This window comes from Nymphaea colorata, chromosome 10, assembly GCF_008831285.2.
Source record: "Nymphaea colorata isolate Beijing-Zhang1983 chromosome 10, ASM883128v2, whole genome shotgun sequence".
NCBI lineage: Eukaryota > Viridiplantae > Streptophyta > Magnoliopsida > Nymphaeales > Nymphaeaceae > Nymphaea > Nymphaea colorata.
Genome location: NC_045147.1, coordinates 3,461,831 through 3,478,932, shown reverse-complemented (window position 1 = coordinate 3,478,932; position 17,102 = coordinate 3,461,831). Strand labels below are relative to the sequence as shown.

Genomic DNA, 17,102 nt, shown 5'->3' with positions numbered 1-17,102 from the left:
ATTATTGTACTCTGGCAAAAGCTTCACATCTCCCTTTGATAATTACTTTTTTTAAGCATTGAAGTTAACTCCAAGTAACAGCAAGACAAGTGGTTTATTATAAAATTGGTGAAATGTCATAATCAGTTGATGACGTGTGCCATAATCAATCAATGACAAGTTATGCCACCTGTTTGTCAATTGATTATGGCATGACACCATTTTATATATATATATATATATATATATATATATATATATATATATATATGAGAGGGAGAGAGAGTTGTTATATTACACTAAAAGAAAATGTTATTGTTGAATTTATTTTTGCAAAATTAATTTCATAGGTTTTTCTAATAGATTATGTTTCAAGATATCCCTAAAAGGGTCTATGCAAAAGACTGGACAAAGCTGATAGGTTGCCAGCTTTCGGTTTCCTTTTTAAATTTTGTCGCATCAACTCTTTATGTTTTAGAAAAGAAAACACCCACATGGGGGAATGCTTATCTCGATGCACCATAAAACAATCCTTAACCTTAGGTCCGATTTGATGTCAATGTGAAAATTTGAAACCTTAAATTACCATAAAAAAAAAACCATGGTAAAAGGTTGGACCTTTGAGGTTGAAACCTTTTTACAATTACCTTGTTCCTTCTAATTTACCACGATAATTTTTTCTTTGTGCGATTAAAAAGCATACAAAATTTGCAGTTTCATTGATGCACAGTAAAATTCTTAAGCATCAAACGTTATTAAGAGGACGAGGGGGGCAAGGTGAGAAAGGGGATGGTTTTGAGCTTCTATCAGCCTCTCCATCTCGTAAAATAAAAGTGAGACTATTTGTCTAGCAATGGGTAAAGTTAATAATAAAATGACTGCCTGTAACAGCAAACAAGAATTTGCCCTCTTAAAAAAACGAAAGGATTTTGGATTTACAACGCTTGAACGCAGAAATGACCGAGAAAAAAACTAGTTACTTTGAGTAATATTGCCGAAACAACTTGTAGTTAGAACCATTTCCAACTCCCCTTCAGACCGCATCTCTCCTTCTCCGCCATGGATCCCTCCCAAGAGTTGGACCAGGAGGTTCCTGAATATCTCCGTATCTACAAAGATGGCCGCGTAGAGAGGCTGAAGGGCAACGAGAGGGTCCCTCCCTCCAACGACCATCATGCCACCGGCGTCTCCTCTAAGGACGTCCTCATCAACCCCGCAACCGGCCTCTCCGCCTGCATTTACCTCCCCCCACTTTCCGGCAACCACCGCAGTCCACTCTTAGTCTACTTTCATGGTGGTGGCTTCTGCATCGAGTCTGCCTTCTCCCCTCTCTACCACAACTACATCAACTCCCTTGTCACCGAGTCTGGTGCCGTTGCCGTCTCCATCGAGTACCGCCTGGCTCCGGAGCATCCCGTCCCCACCTCCCACCACGACTGTTGGGAAGCCTTCCAGTGGGTGGTGTCCCAAACAGGGCCTGGTGCTGAGCCGTGGATCGCTGATCATGCCGACTTGGGCCGCGTCGTGGTTGCTGGAGACAGCGCCGGCGGCAACCTCGCCTACCATGTGGCCATGCGTGCCGGCGGCGCCTCTGCAGCTCTTGGATCTGGTCAAGCCCTTGAAGATCCGGTAAAGCTTCAAGGAGTCATTTTGGTGCACCCTTTCTTCTGGTCCTCTGCTCGCCTCAGTTGCAAGACATCAGAGGTTGTGGCGCTCATACATGCGTTTTGGAAGGCGGCATGCCCTGCAAACATCGGAGATGACGACCCAATCCTTAACCCGCTGGCGGTCGGTTCGCCACTGCTCTCTCGGCTGGGGTGCCAGTCCGCGTTGGTAGCCATCGCTGGGAAGGACGGCATGCGGGACCGCGACTGGTGGTTCTACGAGGCCTTGACCGGCAGTGGGTGGAAGGGGGAGGCAGAGGTGGACGAGGTGGAGGGGGAGGAACACGTCTTCCACCTCTTCAATCCGGAGAAGGAGAAGGCGAGGTTGCTGCTAAAGCTATTTGCTTCATTCATCAACCGTGCAGGTTGATGCCATCGATTGAGTCCTGGCCCGCTTAAGTTAGGAACAATTGCTTTTGCCAAAAGTGTTTCACAATAGGATTTAGTGAAAAAGAGAAGAGAAGTTCTCAATCTTATGAAGAAGAAGGCAGCGGATGATGTTGGAGCACAGGAGTCGATTCAGAAATGGAAACCATTGATACGAGTAGGATGGTATTTGATAAAAATCTGAAAAGAAATTACTGTATTTTTTGTTTAGATAACTGAGAAAGTAGGAAGCTGAATTGAATTCACTTTGCTCAGAGTTCTTCTCAATTCAGTTCAGAGTTCTTCTGAAAAGAAATAACTGTATCCTTTTTGTTTAGATTGCAAGATAAGTTGTCAGCAGGAAGGCAAACTTTCCTCTCTTGGGACACCATGCTTTGTTGTCTGCATCATAAAAAACAGTAGAGAAAATAGAAAGGGTTTGTGGACATGTGGACCCTTGAGCCACCGTTCACACAGACTTATGCACCTTTGTATTGACCGCCTTTTCTCTGCTTCGAAGGCCATCATCGACACTGAAAGCCCATCATTGCTGCTTGATTGCCGGGAAATTAACTGGGAGAAGTGGTCTCTGTTGGGATTTCTCCCCTTCATGCATACACAAAACCTAACGTATATGCCCTAAACAAAACAGGATCATATTCATGCTAAATCATTGAAATAAACATAACCTTAAACTTAAAGCGGAAGCGTACCTCAATCCATCTGAAGAACTGGACGGTAGATCACGGTAGGATCTTCCAGGGTCTTTACGGCGCGCTTGAGGTCTCTCTCAGATGGGGAAGAGGAAAACCCTAGAAACCAATGTTTCAGGCAACCATTGCACGACCACAGGGACCACTACCATTTTATAATGAGGACAATTACGAATTCCACCCATCAAAGAGTCCGTAATTGCGTACTGGTATCTATACATTTCAAAATTACCCCATACCATCTAAAATGACGTAATATCCTAAAATGCAATCACTTAAGCGCATCTTTACGTTAAGACAGCCATAATGTCTGAAATTCCTCATAGACATATGTCGGCCCACTAAATGATCTTACAATCTCCCACTTGGGCCAAATATGTCTTTATACATTCAGACATTACACAAAACCTTAAGAGCTCATAATTGCTATCTTATTAAACGTCATTTTCGCCAATTTCGTCCATGACCATATCAACACAGAACCAAAGCGGCTTTCGTTATAATAAAATTAGCTAAACCTTCAATGATCACAAATGTTAACATAATCAATGACATAGATCTGATATGGATGTATAGCATGAGAATTACATGCAATGTGATTACAACATGTCTATTCTCAACTGGTCCAACTTTAAAACCTTATGGATATCAAAACATAAACACAGAATGGAACCAAAGAACTTTAAACTTTATTCTGCAGAAAACTGAATACGTGTCCATACATTAGAGCAAACAAAATACAAACTCCCACTAAACCAGCACATCATCCAAGGATAACACCCCATATGTACAACATGTTCGTGAAAGACCTTATGTGTTAAACCCTTGGTAAGCGGATCTGCAAACCATAGAGTTTGTCCCAATATGCTCTAAAGACAACTGATTCTTTATCCTTTCTTTAACAGCAAAAAACTTAATGTCGATGTGTTTCGACTTTGACAAACTGTGACTGTTATAAGAGTACATGACTACTGAATTATTGTCACAAAACAACCTTAGTGGTCTTTCTATACCATACATAATGCGCAACCTATACCATACATAATGCGTAGGCTCGTGACAAAATTCTGCAATCACAAAACCTGATTGAATGCTATTATTTTGGCACCCAGCAAAGTCAGAATCTGAATACCCAATGATCTCCCACTGGTCTGACTTCCTGTATGTGAGCATAAAACCTTTTGTTCTTTGTAAGTACCTCAATACCCTTTTAGCTGCTTCCCAATGATCCATACCAGGATCACTTAAGTATCTGCCTAACATTCCAATGATAAATGCAATATCTAAACGAGTACAAACCTGAGCATACATAAGGCTTCCCACAATAGACAAATAGGGAATCCTTTCCATTTCCTTAGATTCGATTTCACTTTTAGGGCACTGTTTGAGACAAAACTTGTCTCATTTAGTAACTGAACTATTTCCTGGTTTACAACTTTTCATGCCATATCAGTGAAACACCTTATTAATGTTGGACTTTTGTGATAATCCAAAGAATATCCTGAGAACGATCTCGAAATATTTGGATCCCCAATACAAAAGATGCACAACCAAGATCCTTCATGTCAAACTTTGTTGACAAAAAATTCTTAGTTTCATGCAATATGCCCACATCATTACTTGCCAACAATATATCATCGACATATAAAACCAGAAAGATAAATTTGCCCCCACTGAACTTTTGGTATACACATTCATCAACCATATTAATTTCGAAACCAAATAAAACTATAACTTGATGAAGTTTGTAATGACTGGAAAACTTGTTTTAGTCCATATATGGATTTCCTTAGTGACACCTCTACTTAATTTTCTTAAGGTTGCTGAGTTTGTTCTAAAGTATGGAGATCAACATCATTGCCTTCTTCTGAATAGAGTGGACTCAGGTCCCTCTTCAAAGGCAATGCTCCTAACCTGATCACCTCCCCCAAACTCAATATCCTCAAAGAAATGGGCATTTCTCTTTTCAAAGAAAGACTTACTGGATGGATTATAAAACTTATAACCCCTTAATGTTTGTTCATTTTCCCTTTATACATTCAATGCAAACATTAAAGTCTGCAAAATCAAGGGACTCAATAATTCCTTTTGACATAAGCCTTTATATTCTCTTTTCAGAGATATGTCCTACGCGCCAATGCCATAACATAGCTGAATTCTCTTTGGCTAATTTTCTTTTAGTACCACTAAACGTAACATGCAAGGTTTCATTATATGAAGCAACCGTATCAAGCAAATAAAGGTTATCGCTACAAGACAAAGAACTAGTGGAATTCAAATTTGAATGCAGAAACCACATACCAAATTTCGTCTAAAAGGCGGTATTACATAAGTTTCTATCAAATTCAAATAACAACCAGTCTTTAACAATAACTCAAAAAATCTGCTATGGCTTCAATCTTTGCCTTCATGTCATCGCTCTCATAGATGAATCTTTCAGCATCAATTGGCGTCCGACAATTTAGGCAACCCTGCACGGAAACACTTATGTGAGTAGTAGCAACCGAATCTACCCACAAGTGCCTTGGTACTGAAATTAAATTAACCTCAGAACAAACCAAAGTAAGAATCGTACCTTTCTTTTCACGCCATGCATGGTACTTAGTACAATCCTTCTTTATATGACCTTCGTCCTTGCAAAAGAAGCAGCTTGATTTGCCTTCCTTATGCTTCTTTTGTTTCTTGATGGATGCATGATCAACTGCAACTTCCTTAATAGCCTTCATTTTCTTACTTTTAGACGTAGTAGCCAAGTGAGCACTTTCTATCCTATCATGCTTCAATCTCTCCTCTTCTTCCACACAGTGCGAAATGAGCTCATTAAGAGTCCATTTCTCCTTCTGAAAGTTATAACTAACTTTAAACTGTTCAAACTGTGGTGGAAGAGAAAGAAGAACCATATGCACTATAAAGTCTTCGGGTAACCTCAGACTTAGCGCATGTAATTTTGAAGCAAGATGAGACATTTCCATAATGTGCTCCCGTATGTTCCCCTTACTTTTATACTTCAGCGTCACAAGTTTACTCAAAAGAGTGCTTGTTTCAGCCTTTTCATTTTTAGCAAAACGTTTTTCAATCTCTTCAAGGAACGCCTTGGCACTTGCCTTTTCAGTAATAGAGCCCCTAAAACTTTCTAGGATTGATCTCTTCATGATCATTAGACACATGCGGTTTGAGCGTTCCCACCGTTCAAAGTACCGCTTATCCTCATGGGAACTTTGATCTGTTGGATGAGGTGGGCACAACCCCCTAAATGCAAGGTCTAGATCCATACAACCCAGAACAATCATAACAGTTTCTTTCCAGTCCTTAAAATTTGAACCATTTAACTCAGGAACAATACTCAAATTTGCAGATATCATGGAAGCAGAACTCACTGTACAAAGAACAAAAATACCAAACATGCTCACAATCAAAACATGTATAAAAATGAAATAACAAATATAAATGAATTTAAATACAATGGCATAAATCCCATCACAAGGTACCGGTGCAACATTAATATCCAATCTTTGGATTGAAATACTAACTGCAAATGGTATTCTTGGTCAACAATGAATATAGATAATTAACCCTGTCAAACAACGAGCCTATCTTTGGATTGACTCGCTATTTACATGGAAACCTGAAAAATTACCACATATTCATTGACCTGTATACGTAAACCTGACCAAACAACAATCCTCCTTTGGGTTGATCATTGCCCGCATGGATCAAGTATACTATCATCTAATATTCAAAACAGGCAAATTCGTACAACAGAGGTCACTTTGGCGACATAAAATACAAACTTACTCATTTCAAACAACAAACATGGCCAAAGATCAAATTCATAATCCAAATATTCATCTAAAGTACACCCACAAATTTAAAACATGCAAAACATGATACATGAATTAAAATTACATACAAAACTTTCCCTACATTAAACCCAAAACCAAATGGTTTAATGAAATAGGCCCAAAAGAGTCCAAAATATTATGAACCGGTTCCATAATCGTGCTTAAGAGGATCAAGAACCACTGAATCGGCCTTAAAGTGGCCCTTATCGTTCTTAAACCGCAACTAGAGCACCCACATGCCCCTAAATAGGGCTGAACCGGTCTAAAAATTGGACGAACCGGTCAAAATAGACCGTATCGTTTCTGAAACCCACTGAACCGGTTTGAAAATGACTTAAATCGGTTCTAAAACTGAATAAACCGGTCTGAAATGCCCTGAATGGGTCTGAAAATCAACTGAACCGGTCTGAAAACAACTGAACCGTTCTGAAAAGGGTCTGAATCGGTTCTAAAACTGAATGAACGGGTCCCAAAATGATCCGAATCGGGTTTTAAAGGTCCGAACCGGTCTCAAAAACAACTGAACCGTTCCAAAAAAGATCTGAATCGGTCCCCAAAAGGTTCGAAACGGTCTGAATCGGACCAAATAGGTTCTGAATCAGATTGAACCGGTCTGAAACCGAATGAACCGGTTCGAGTTTTAAAACAAGGCCGTATGGATACGGGTCGGGTCCTGCCGGCCCCGACCCGGTCCAAAATCTTAACACAAAGGTGCGGGCGGGCGGCAAAATGATTTTTTTTTTTTTTTTTTAAATTTGATGGATTCGGATCGGGTCTGCAAGACCCGACCCGGTCCAACCCAGCTCGACCGCCCGAGCGTCGTCTCCACTCAACCGAAACCGCCGCTCGCCTCTGATCAGTCACCGAACTGATGGCAAACGGCGAAATCGCCTCCAGTGGGCCACCGGGGGCCTTGGGTGGGCGCCGGTGGCTGTCACGACGCCGTCCGGCGACAGAGAGCTCGATGGCATGTCCGGAGGCGGGTGGACGGAGGTGGGCGAAAGCCTTTCTACCGCCCCTGTTGCAGTTCTTTCAGAAACCGAAAAGGGAAATCGGAAGGGACGGAGGTGGGTGGGCGCTGGCCGTCGCCCGAACCGGCGGTCGCTGCCCACCGTGCCGCCAAAACGACTGGCCCCGGCTGTTGCCCCTCTCTGCTGTCGCCTCCCCTTCTGTGTCTTCTTCTTCTTTCGTGGCTGCGACAGAAGCCTTGGGATTTCTCCCCTTCATGCATACACAAAACCTAACGTATATGCCCTAAACAAAACATGATCATGCTCATGCTAAATCATTGAAATAAACATAACCTTAAACTTAAAGCGGAAGCGTACCTGAATCCATCTAAAGAACTGGACGGTAGATCGCGGTAGGATCTTCCAGGGTCATTGCGGTGTGCTTGAGGTCTCTCTCAGATGGGGAAGAGGAAAACCCTAGAAACCAATGTTTCACGAAACCATTGCACGACCCCAGGGACCACTACTATTTTATAATGAGGACAATTACGAATTCCACCCGTCAAAAAGATCCATACTATTTTATGCTAGCTCGCTTCTTCCTGCCTAAAAAAAATTTCCACTCTAGGACAAATAAAGAAGGGAAATTAAGTCAGTTTCTGCAATCTTGTAAAACAGGCATCCGTGATTGGGGCACTGTAGTAGGTTCAGAAATCGACAGTCCCTGACACAAGTAGGATGGGATTTGATAAGAATCTGAAAGATGTAATGTACTGTTCTCTTTTTGTCTGCGGTCATTGAGAAACTACACAACTGAACTCTTCTGCTCATTGTTCTTCTCAAATCATTTTCCGTTTCTTACAAGCAACTTACACTCGATCGAATGCTCCTGTCAATCTGCAAAAGGTCTAACTAATTTGCTCTGTCCCTCGATAGAACAACCCATGATTACTGTTCTTTTGTGCTATATTCCTCCTGTATTTCCTACACACCAAGAAGGATCCATATGCATAGATGCTTTAGAAATACTTGAGCTACCATTTTTGTTATTCTTCCATGATGATCGATTGGTTCAGTTCAGTCCCCCACCTCCTATGAGTATGATGAAACTTTGCTTTCATGGGGTTTTTTAATAATTGTTGCCGTCCTATTAGTTTACTCGAGATGCATCTTTCACAATTTTTCAAATCCTTCAAGAAATTCATCTACCATGTTGAGAAAGTTGGTAAGTTGAACCGTTTATTTTCTGGTTTCTCAAGTTCATCCCACACTTTCTTCTATTTTGGACAGACCCGTGTGTTTGATAACCTCAAATTTTAAATCCGAGTTCCACATTAAATGCCTCTTACATGAGACCTACGGTATAAACAAATACCGCAACAAGTAAAAAAAGAGGATATAATACTCTGTATATCGCAAAAACCTTAGATTTGTTGTTGGACAATGTTTGACATCAGTTCTCCATATCTAAGATTCCCAATGATCTGAAATAAACTCCAATATCAAATATGAGATATACAAAAGATTATTTAGGAACAGTTTGGTAGTAATACATTGTTAATGTCCACAAAAATGTGACAAATTCATAAAACATTTGTTTCATTAATGTACCCAATTTTGTTTGGACCTATTCATCAGTAAGTTAGATTCAGTCAAATTTATTGAGGAGATGGTAATACCCTTTCTTTATTTAAGCACGAGTCTAGACACAAATTGAAAAACAATGTGCACAATGATGTAAACTGAAATTTAAAGAATTATATTGAATGCGTAATCGTCCCAACAGGCATGGGCCTTTCGAAGTAATGTCTCAGCCTCCGAACTTGACAAAAAGTCAAAATAATTGTAAAAAATTGTCCAGCTGCTTAAAAACAAACTACTTGATCTGAAAAATTTAGCCGTACACATGTGATTCCTGATTTCAAGCAGGAAAATGGAAACTTACATGGATGCTGCAAGGCCTGACGATCAAATGTCAATATATATATATATATATATATATATATATATATATATTGCAAGTCACAGTCTGCATATAAAGGGTGGTTTGACAGCATGAATCTCGGCTATTCTAGTGTTCTATGAACTAAGATTAGATCCATAGAAACGACCTCCAATTATATATTCTAAATAGCGTTCATCATCACATCCTGTAATAGCTCATGCTTTAGAGTTCAAATAATATATCAAATATATATATGACGAAGCTCCAATTGAACAGTTGGATAACCATACGACCAATCATAACTACTTTGTATGGAGATTTACTGCTTACTTCCCTGCCTTTGAGATAAAAGGTTGTGATCTGGTTAGGAATCGATATACCTAACGTGTATCCACCATTTGTTAGTAATCTAGATAAGTAGCGTTCACATGAATCAAATTAATAATTGACAATTTCACGTTTCACTTGACCAGATACCTTATTATGAAAAAAAAAAAAAAAACCTTCATGAGATCATCTGTGTGGGACTTTTGAAATAAAAGCATCCTCATGTCGACACCATAATAAATAAAAAAATAAAGCAGTGTTAGGAAACTGAAAACAACATCCATTTACAAATAAGATTACAAGGAGAAGGGCTCCGGCACACAGGAGACACACATATTCTCTCTCTCACATCTCTCAACCATGGATTCCTCCGTAGAGTTGATAGCCGAAGTCCATGGATTCATTCGGCTCCATAAGGACGGCCGGGTAGAGAGGCTGAACGGCAACGAGAGGGTCCCTCCCTCCACCGACCATCATCCTACAGGCGTCTCCTCCAAGGATGTCCTCATCGACCCTGGGACTGGCCTCTCCGCCCGCCTCTATCTCCCCCCACTTTCCGGCAACCACCACCGCCGCCCACTCTTAATCTACTTCCATGGTGGTGGCTTCTTCATCCAGTCTGCCTTTTCCCCTTTCTACCACAATTACGTCAACTCCCTCGTCGCTGAGTCGGGGGCCGTCGCCGTCTCCGTCGAGTACCGCCTAGCTCCGGAGCATCCCGTTCCCGCTTGCCACCACGACTGCTGGGTGGCCTTCCAATGGGTGGCACGCCAGACTGGACCAGGCGCCGAGCCATGGATCGCCGATCATGCCGACCTTGGCCGCATCGTGCTCGCCGGTGACAGCGCGGGTGCCAACCTCGTCCACCACGTAGCCATGGGAGCCGGGGGCGCGTCTGCCGTTCATGGATCGGGTCCGCCTATCGAAGACCCGGTGAAGATCCAGGGGATCATTCTGGTCCACCCGTACTTCTGGTCGTCGACTCGTCTCGACGAGGAGTTGCCGGAGTCGGTAGAACTTGTGGAGTTGATATGGAAGTTGGCGTGCCCTGCCAGCCCTGGAGTCGACGATCCCATTATGAATCCGCTAGCGGTTGGCTCGCCGTCCCTCTCTGGCCTGGGGTGCCGGCGCGTCTTGGTAGCCATTGCCGGAAAGGACTTCCTGCGGGGCCGCGGCCGGTGGCTCTACGAAGCATTGACTGCTAGCGGTTGGAAGGGGGAGGCGGAGGTGGAGGAGGTGGAAGGGGAAGAACACGTCTTTCATCTGTTCAGGCTAGAGGATGAGAAGGCGAAGTTGCTGCTCAAGCGATTTGCTTCGTTCATCAACGGTGGTCGATACCATCCTGGTCGTCCATTATAGATTGATGAGTTTCAGGTTCCCTTTGTTCTTACCAAAAGCCAAAAGCTTCACTTCCTACCAAACGCCTGCCATCGTCGTCTGCGAGAGAAGGAGAACAAAATCAGAACATTGGCAATAAGTTGGACAGAATCCGACCAAATTTCTTTTCCTCTCTGCTTTACATCTTTTTGCAGATTCACGGATGCCACATATAGGACAAAGTGTCTCAGTGAATGATGTGATCTTCTTCATTGTATGCTTAATTTTGTGTTTGTTTGTGGTTGACGTAAAGAAAGAAGAAATTAAATAAAAGTTAAATTTAGTAGTATGCATCAAATATTGACAAAGGGATCGCTGTGAATAATGTTCTAAAATTTCGTACACTTGAAACGAAAACAGTTCATGAGATAAAATGTTTGGCGTAACGTGTGCATGATGTAGCAATTTCATGTTGAAAGTAATTACAAAGTTGATGGGTCATCAGCACCGGCAGCCACAACTATAAAATATAGTTTCAAAATTTTTTAAAAAGGTTCTAAGTAAAAATTTTTAATTTGTTTTTATATATTAAACTAAAATTTTTGAAATTTACATATAGTTTAAAATTTATAAAATTTGCTAAAAACTTGCTAATAGTTTTTTTTTTTTATAGATTCATGAGTAATAACAAACTGTTTTCACTACCAAACAAGCTCAAAATACTCGATTGTCGAACATTCAAGCCAACGAATCCTCATTTCGTTGGATGAATTTGACCCTTAATTATTTATTAGACAGGATAGCAAACGGTAAAGGTGACATAGCAAATCAGTAACAATTCATTGTTTGGGGAGCATTATGCATTCCACATTCTTCTACATGGTAGGCCCAACATTCACGTTTTGTCTCCATGGCTGACCAAAAATTTTGGTAAGACATATATTTGAAATTTGTACACGTCCCAACAAAGAGAGTCGGAGCTTCCATCCAACCTCTTGTCACCTTAGTTTGAAGGGTCTGCTTTCAGTGTTTTAGAGTGCAGTCTCTATTACACTTTAGGGTGCACATTAGTAACCTTTTTTTTGTAGCATAGAAGGTTGATGCTTTTTCATACTTGAAATGGAGATTAGCCACCTACCAGCCCTCACTCCAAACTATTGCACTAAACCTTCTTAAGAACATATGGTAGGAAAGCTGGACACCACAAACAAACCAAATAAACGGTCTTAATGAGTTTTAAGAGTTCAAGAATTAGGGCTTGGGTGTGGAATCGATTTTAGAATCGTGCTTATATTGATTTTCCATAAAAAAAAGTCGATAAAAAATGATCCACATGCATTTGGTCGAGTTTGAATAAGATTATCACGCTGGTCGTGTTCTTCCCTTTTCCAGCAGCAACTCCTGCTTTTCAATGCATAGTGTTTGTTTTCTGGCTCAATGTAGCTTCCTTGTAATCGTTTTGGATGGAGTTTAAAATATTCTAGAACGTGATTTGAATGGAAACACAATATTGTCCCTGCAGGTCAGTTTCTTGGCAACTACTTATTACGGCATTTTCCAAAACTGAAAGTCTTTTTTTTTTTTTTTTTGGGGGTTTGTCGATTTGCAGTGTAAATCAAAGGGATTTTTGGTCGTTTGTTTAGTTAACGCATCTTAGTTAGAATATTATTTTTAAGGCATTTTCAAAAAAACTTTTGTTTTTTTTTTTTGGCTTTGTTTTTTTCGTTTTCAGTCTCTTCACGTGGTTTAGCACATTGTTAGAAAAGTAAAGCCTGTTTTAATAGTCATTTACTTGCTTAACACACCTTACTTAGAGATTTATTTTTTAAAGTAGCTTTAAATATTTCATTCGATATTAGGGTTTTATTTTTAATAAGGTTTTGTGATTGTCAGTTTAACTCCCTTTATCCAGCACCATTAATTGTGGTTTGCACGTGTGTATGTGTATGAAAGATGATCAACACTAGTTACCTGTGCTTTTAAAATTGTGCTTTATTGATATATTTAATTTTTTAATTCTCCTTTTTCAAATTTTTTCTTTATTTTGATAAATGTTTTACACCTAAACCATTTTGACCATGAAAATCACTCTTCATTAATGCTGTGAGGCCTAAACCTTGCCCAACGATGGACTTAGCACCTAGCCTCGCTCCATCACCTTTTAAAACATAATCTCATTCTTGATGCTAACATGAGACCCGAGGGTGAACATGTAATTCATGGATTGGGTTAGCTTGTTGAAGACCCAGTGAAGATCCTGTTGGGATTTCCTCATCTGGATAGTCCTGCGTCGATACGGGTCCATATCCGTTTGGGACCCTAAGTATAAATACTCGTGTCTTGTGATGGTGTGAGACACATTCAGTTTTTTACCGTCTGGGTAATCGGTCCCCTTAGCCATACGTGAATGCCTGTCCCCATCACTGGGCTGCTATGGCTGAGGAGAGAAACCCATTGCCGCTGCCGCTACCTCCGCTGGGGAACGACTCTATGGGGACTGTAGCCGTTCTTCCCACAGCCACCGACATTCAGTCGGCGGTCGCCTCTACAGGTTCTTCTTCCGCCCTATATGAAACACATGAATCATGAATGTCTCTTTCGATTTCTGCATATTTCGTTTGTGTGCTATCTAGATTCCTCGCAAAGCTCCAACAATGGGTTATGGGCCCACAACGCTTCTGCTGCGTGTTTTTCCTTTGCATTCTGTTTTCACGCAATGGGAATAGGGCAGAAACGTGAAAGAAGTGAAAAGGGAAAAGGGAAGGCATTGGCCTTCCGTTGAAGGGCGTCGTTGGCAAGGGAGGTTTGCTTGTGGCTTCTCCCGCCGCCGTTGCAGACGCCCCTAATTTGAAGAAAAGGGAAAAGAGGGAAAAGGGGAAACGGGAAGAGGGATGGACATTCAGGCGTGGAGCCGTGGACCGCTCAAACCCCTGCGACGTCCGGCCGCCATCCTCAGGCGGTGGGAGGCGGGTATGAGGATCGCCCGACGCCTCCCCCTTCGTTTTCTGTTTACAGCATCAAAGAAGAAGGAGGCAGGGCGTCCTTGCCCACCAGCCACTGGGAGTGGCCGGCAGTGTCGCCGGGTGCCGGACGGCGCCAGGCGACCGCCGGAGACGTCCCACGGCCGGTGGGAGGGCCGTCTGAAACATCTCCCGCCACCCCATCATCCCTGCCGTTGGGCTAGGGCAGCGGCGGTGGGAGGCGTTTCGTTTTCCCGAAACCGCCGTGCCCAACAGGTCGGGCGGGTTCGGGTCGGGGTTCTTTTCGGAACCGATCCAGGCCCGTGGTGGAAGGCGTCTCGTAAAAAAAAAAAGGGGAGTGGAGAAGAATTATAAAGTAACATTTGAGCACATAAAAGGAGAAAACAATCGACTAGCCGATATGTTAAGTCGACTGCTCAAAGATGAATAGAGACATTGATGTTTATGAGTCAGAAATTATAAGACTTAATAAAATTGTAAGTTATCTCGACCAATCCAGAGTAAGGTTACATGACCTTAACCCTGTTTTCTCCATCGATATCAGACAAGCTAGTGATGATCTTTTAGACATTGTTTTAAGCATGCAACAGTTAGTTAATGACATGAAACAAGAACGGGTCCAAACATCTTCATCTCGTTCTTCAAATGATACATCTGCATGTAGACATTAGCCACGGTAGACAATGTAGAATGCATTCTTTTCTCTAACAAAAAATTTTGTTTCAGGAAACATGGCCTCTATAAACCAGTTGCCCATTGACCCAGATCTAGGATTACCAATCTTCCCACCGCATTCAAATTTGGTCTTTCGAACTTCTCCAGGCCTAATCCTTGATCTAAAAGATCATGTCCTTCTAGACAATCTTTGGCAAAACAAAAGAAATCCCACATACCCAAAAATCCTTTCTTTATTAGCCAGCCATCTCAACCTAAAGAACAGGCAACTTCAATCCAAAACTCTGCCCAAACTATCCCTAGATCATATACCCCTCCGACCGCAAAGCTTGGATGCTTATCTTACCTTAGAAAGGAGCCTAAAAGCGGCCCAAGCAGAAATAAGTTGGCGAAAAAAGGAAAAAGAAGAGCTAAATGAAAAAATACAAGCTCTAGAAACAGAGAATAGACTCCTCAGGGAACATGTTGAAGAAGAAATTAGGAGATTAGGAGAAAAAAGAGAAACGGTTCCCCCAAATATCCCTTTAGTCAAGGAACAGATATACCATTTGGTAATGCAGGCAAAAAGAAAACAACAGATTAACATGCAAAATCTGCTAAGGACCATGGCACGACATTCAAAGAAGAAAAAGCCTGGTTTAGAATTTGCTTTGCTGAAACATAGACATGACCTACATGAAGAAAGTTCTTTCTGTGAATGTGATCAAGGATTTTCCATTATACAAGCCACTCTGAACCTTAGAAAGTGGCAGGACCAAGAGATCCAGGGGATAAAACTTTCCCCCAAAACTCTTCTGGAGGAAGGATTTTTGAAACGAGTACTAGTTACAAAAGAAGAGCAAGTAAAACATCTTGATTTTCATTGGCGGCTAGCATACACATTAAGAAGGCTGTTCAAACTAGGAAGTATAAAGCCTTATGGATATATTAATTTAGACATTGAAACTATTCCTCCTTCGTATGAATACCCTTGTGATGCGAAGCATGAGATCACAATCAACACCTATACTTCACAATTTCCCTTGCAGACTCGTATCCCTGAAGAAACTCTTCGAACTCTTCTCATTACTGAAGATATATATTCCCAACTAAAGCGTTGGAGAGCTTATACCATAGCTGCAGACCAACATGCCCGGTGGACAAGATCTACTTGTATGGTTGCAGAAGATAAACATACACGCATCTTTCTTGCAGATACTTGGCTTACTGAAAAATTTTACATTCCTTTCCAAAGTATCTTACAGATAAACCCTGGCCTCTGTGAACACTTCTACCAAATATATGATAGTAGTCCTGCAAAATGGACCGGTGATGACCAAAATGTCGGAGCAGTTATTCACAGAGATGACAAAGAAGATGAGTGGCATGTTGATGGTGAAGGAGAATGGGATGAAAATGAACAATACGAAGAAGAATCTGTAAGGATCATCCTCTCCAGCACACGACATCTGTCCACACATCTATAGCACACTGTAGCACTTTTTGGCTTTTTGGACACGTTCGACTGCCACCTCATCCAGCACACGACATCTGTCCACCATCGAGTTCCTTCGAATGTAACTACTTTTGTTTGATTGTGTTTAGCTTGTTCGGGAAGGAATCCTATTCCTTTTCCATATTGTAATTGGTTTTGAAGTCCGGTGCCTATAAATGCACCTGCCCAGCGTCTGTAAGGATCATCCTCTCATCCATCCACCTCCGAGTGCTTACTTCTGAGTCCTTGAGTCCTCTCCCTTCCTCGTTTCCCTTCACATTCTTCTCCACTCCCCTTTTCTCCCATGCTGTTGTAAGAAGCGAACCGGCGCTTTCGTCTGTAAATCCGGCCCCCTCTTTAAATATGTACCGGCCCCCTCTTTAAATTGGTATCAGAGCCTAGTACGCTCTTGGTCTTGTAAGTATGCTCTGCTTTTAATGAAAGTTTTTATGTGTGTTTAAAGCTTTCTTTCATGCTTCGTTTATAGGCCGAACGGGAAAGTCTCTTCCCCGGAAGCATGTCTCTTTGCATACGCCTCCATAATCTGTTATTATGAATCTTTGTGTTTTATGTTGGAAGTTCTGGCCCTAGCCAGGATCTATGCGTAGAACCATGCTTTATAAGGAAGAACCTGTTATAACATGTTTTGTTCATGATCTGATTCCCGTGTTTTTGAGTTCTTGATTCTCTGGACGAGCCACTGTGTAAATCCTTTAAGACCAAAAGGCTATTGTGGAAAAGAAGTACCCGTGAGGCGAGGAGGCCGTTTTGGGGAAAAAGTACACAAACGGTGAGGTTTGAATGGGATGACATAGGTGTCGCACATGGTGTTCTATGAAAGGAGAATACAACAAGTTTTTTAAAATCGG

The 17,102-nt window shown here is 41.7% G+C and overlaps 2 protein-coding genes across 2 annotated transcripts; both read left to right on the top strand.

Annotated features, from left to right (window-relative positions):
* Positions 1-1,038: 1,038 nt before the first annotated feature.
* On the top strand, positions 1,039-2,123 carry LOC116262191 (2-hydroxyisoflavanone dehydratase-like). Its single transcript, XM_031641330.2, has one exon. The coding sequence runs from the start codon at positions 1,039-1,041 to the stop codon at positions 2,011-2,013; it is 975 nt and encodes a 324-aa protein (XP_031497190.1). The 3' UTR covers positions 2,014-2,123.
* An 8,023-nt stretch (positions 2,124-10,146) lies between these two features.
* On the top strand, positions 10,147-11,172 carry LOC116262190 (probable carboxylesterase 12). The gene has a single exon (XM_031641329.2). It carries the CDS (start codon positions 10,147-10,149, stop codon positions 11,143-11,145), a length of 999 nt encoding a protein of 332 aa, XP_031497189.1. The 3' UTR covers positions 11,146-11,172.
* Positions 11,173-17,102: the final 5,930 nt, after the last annotated feature.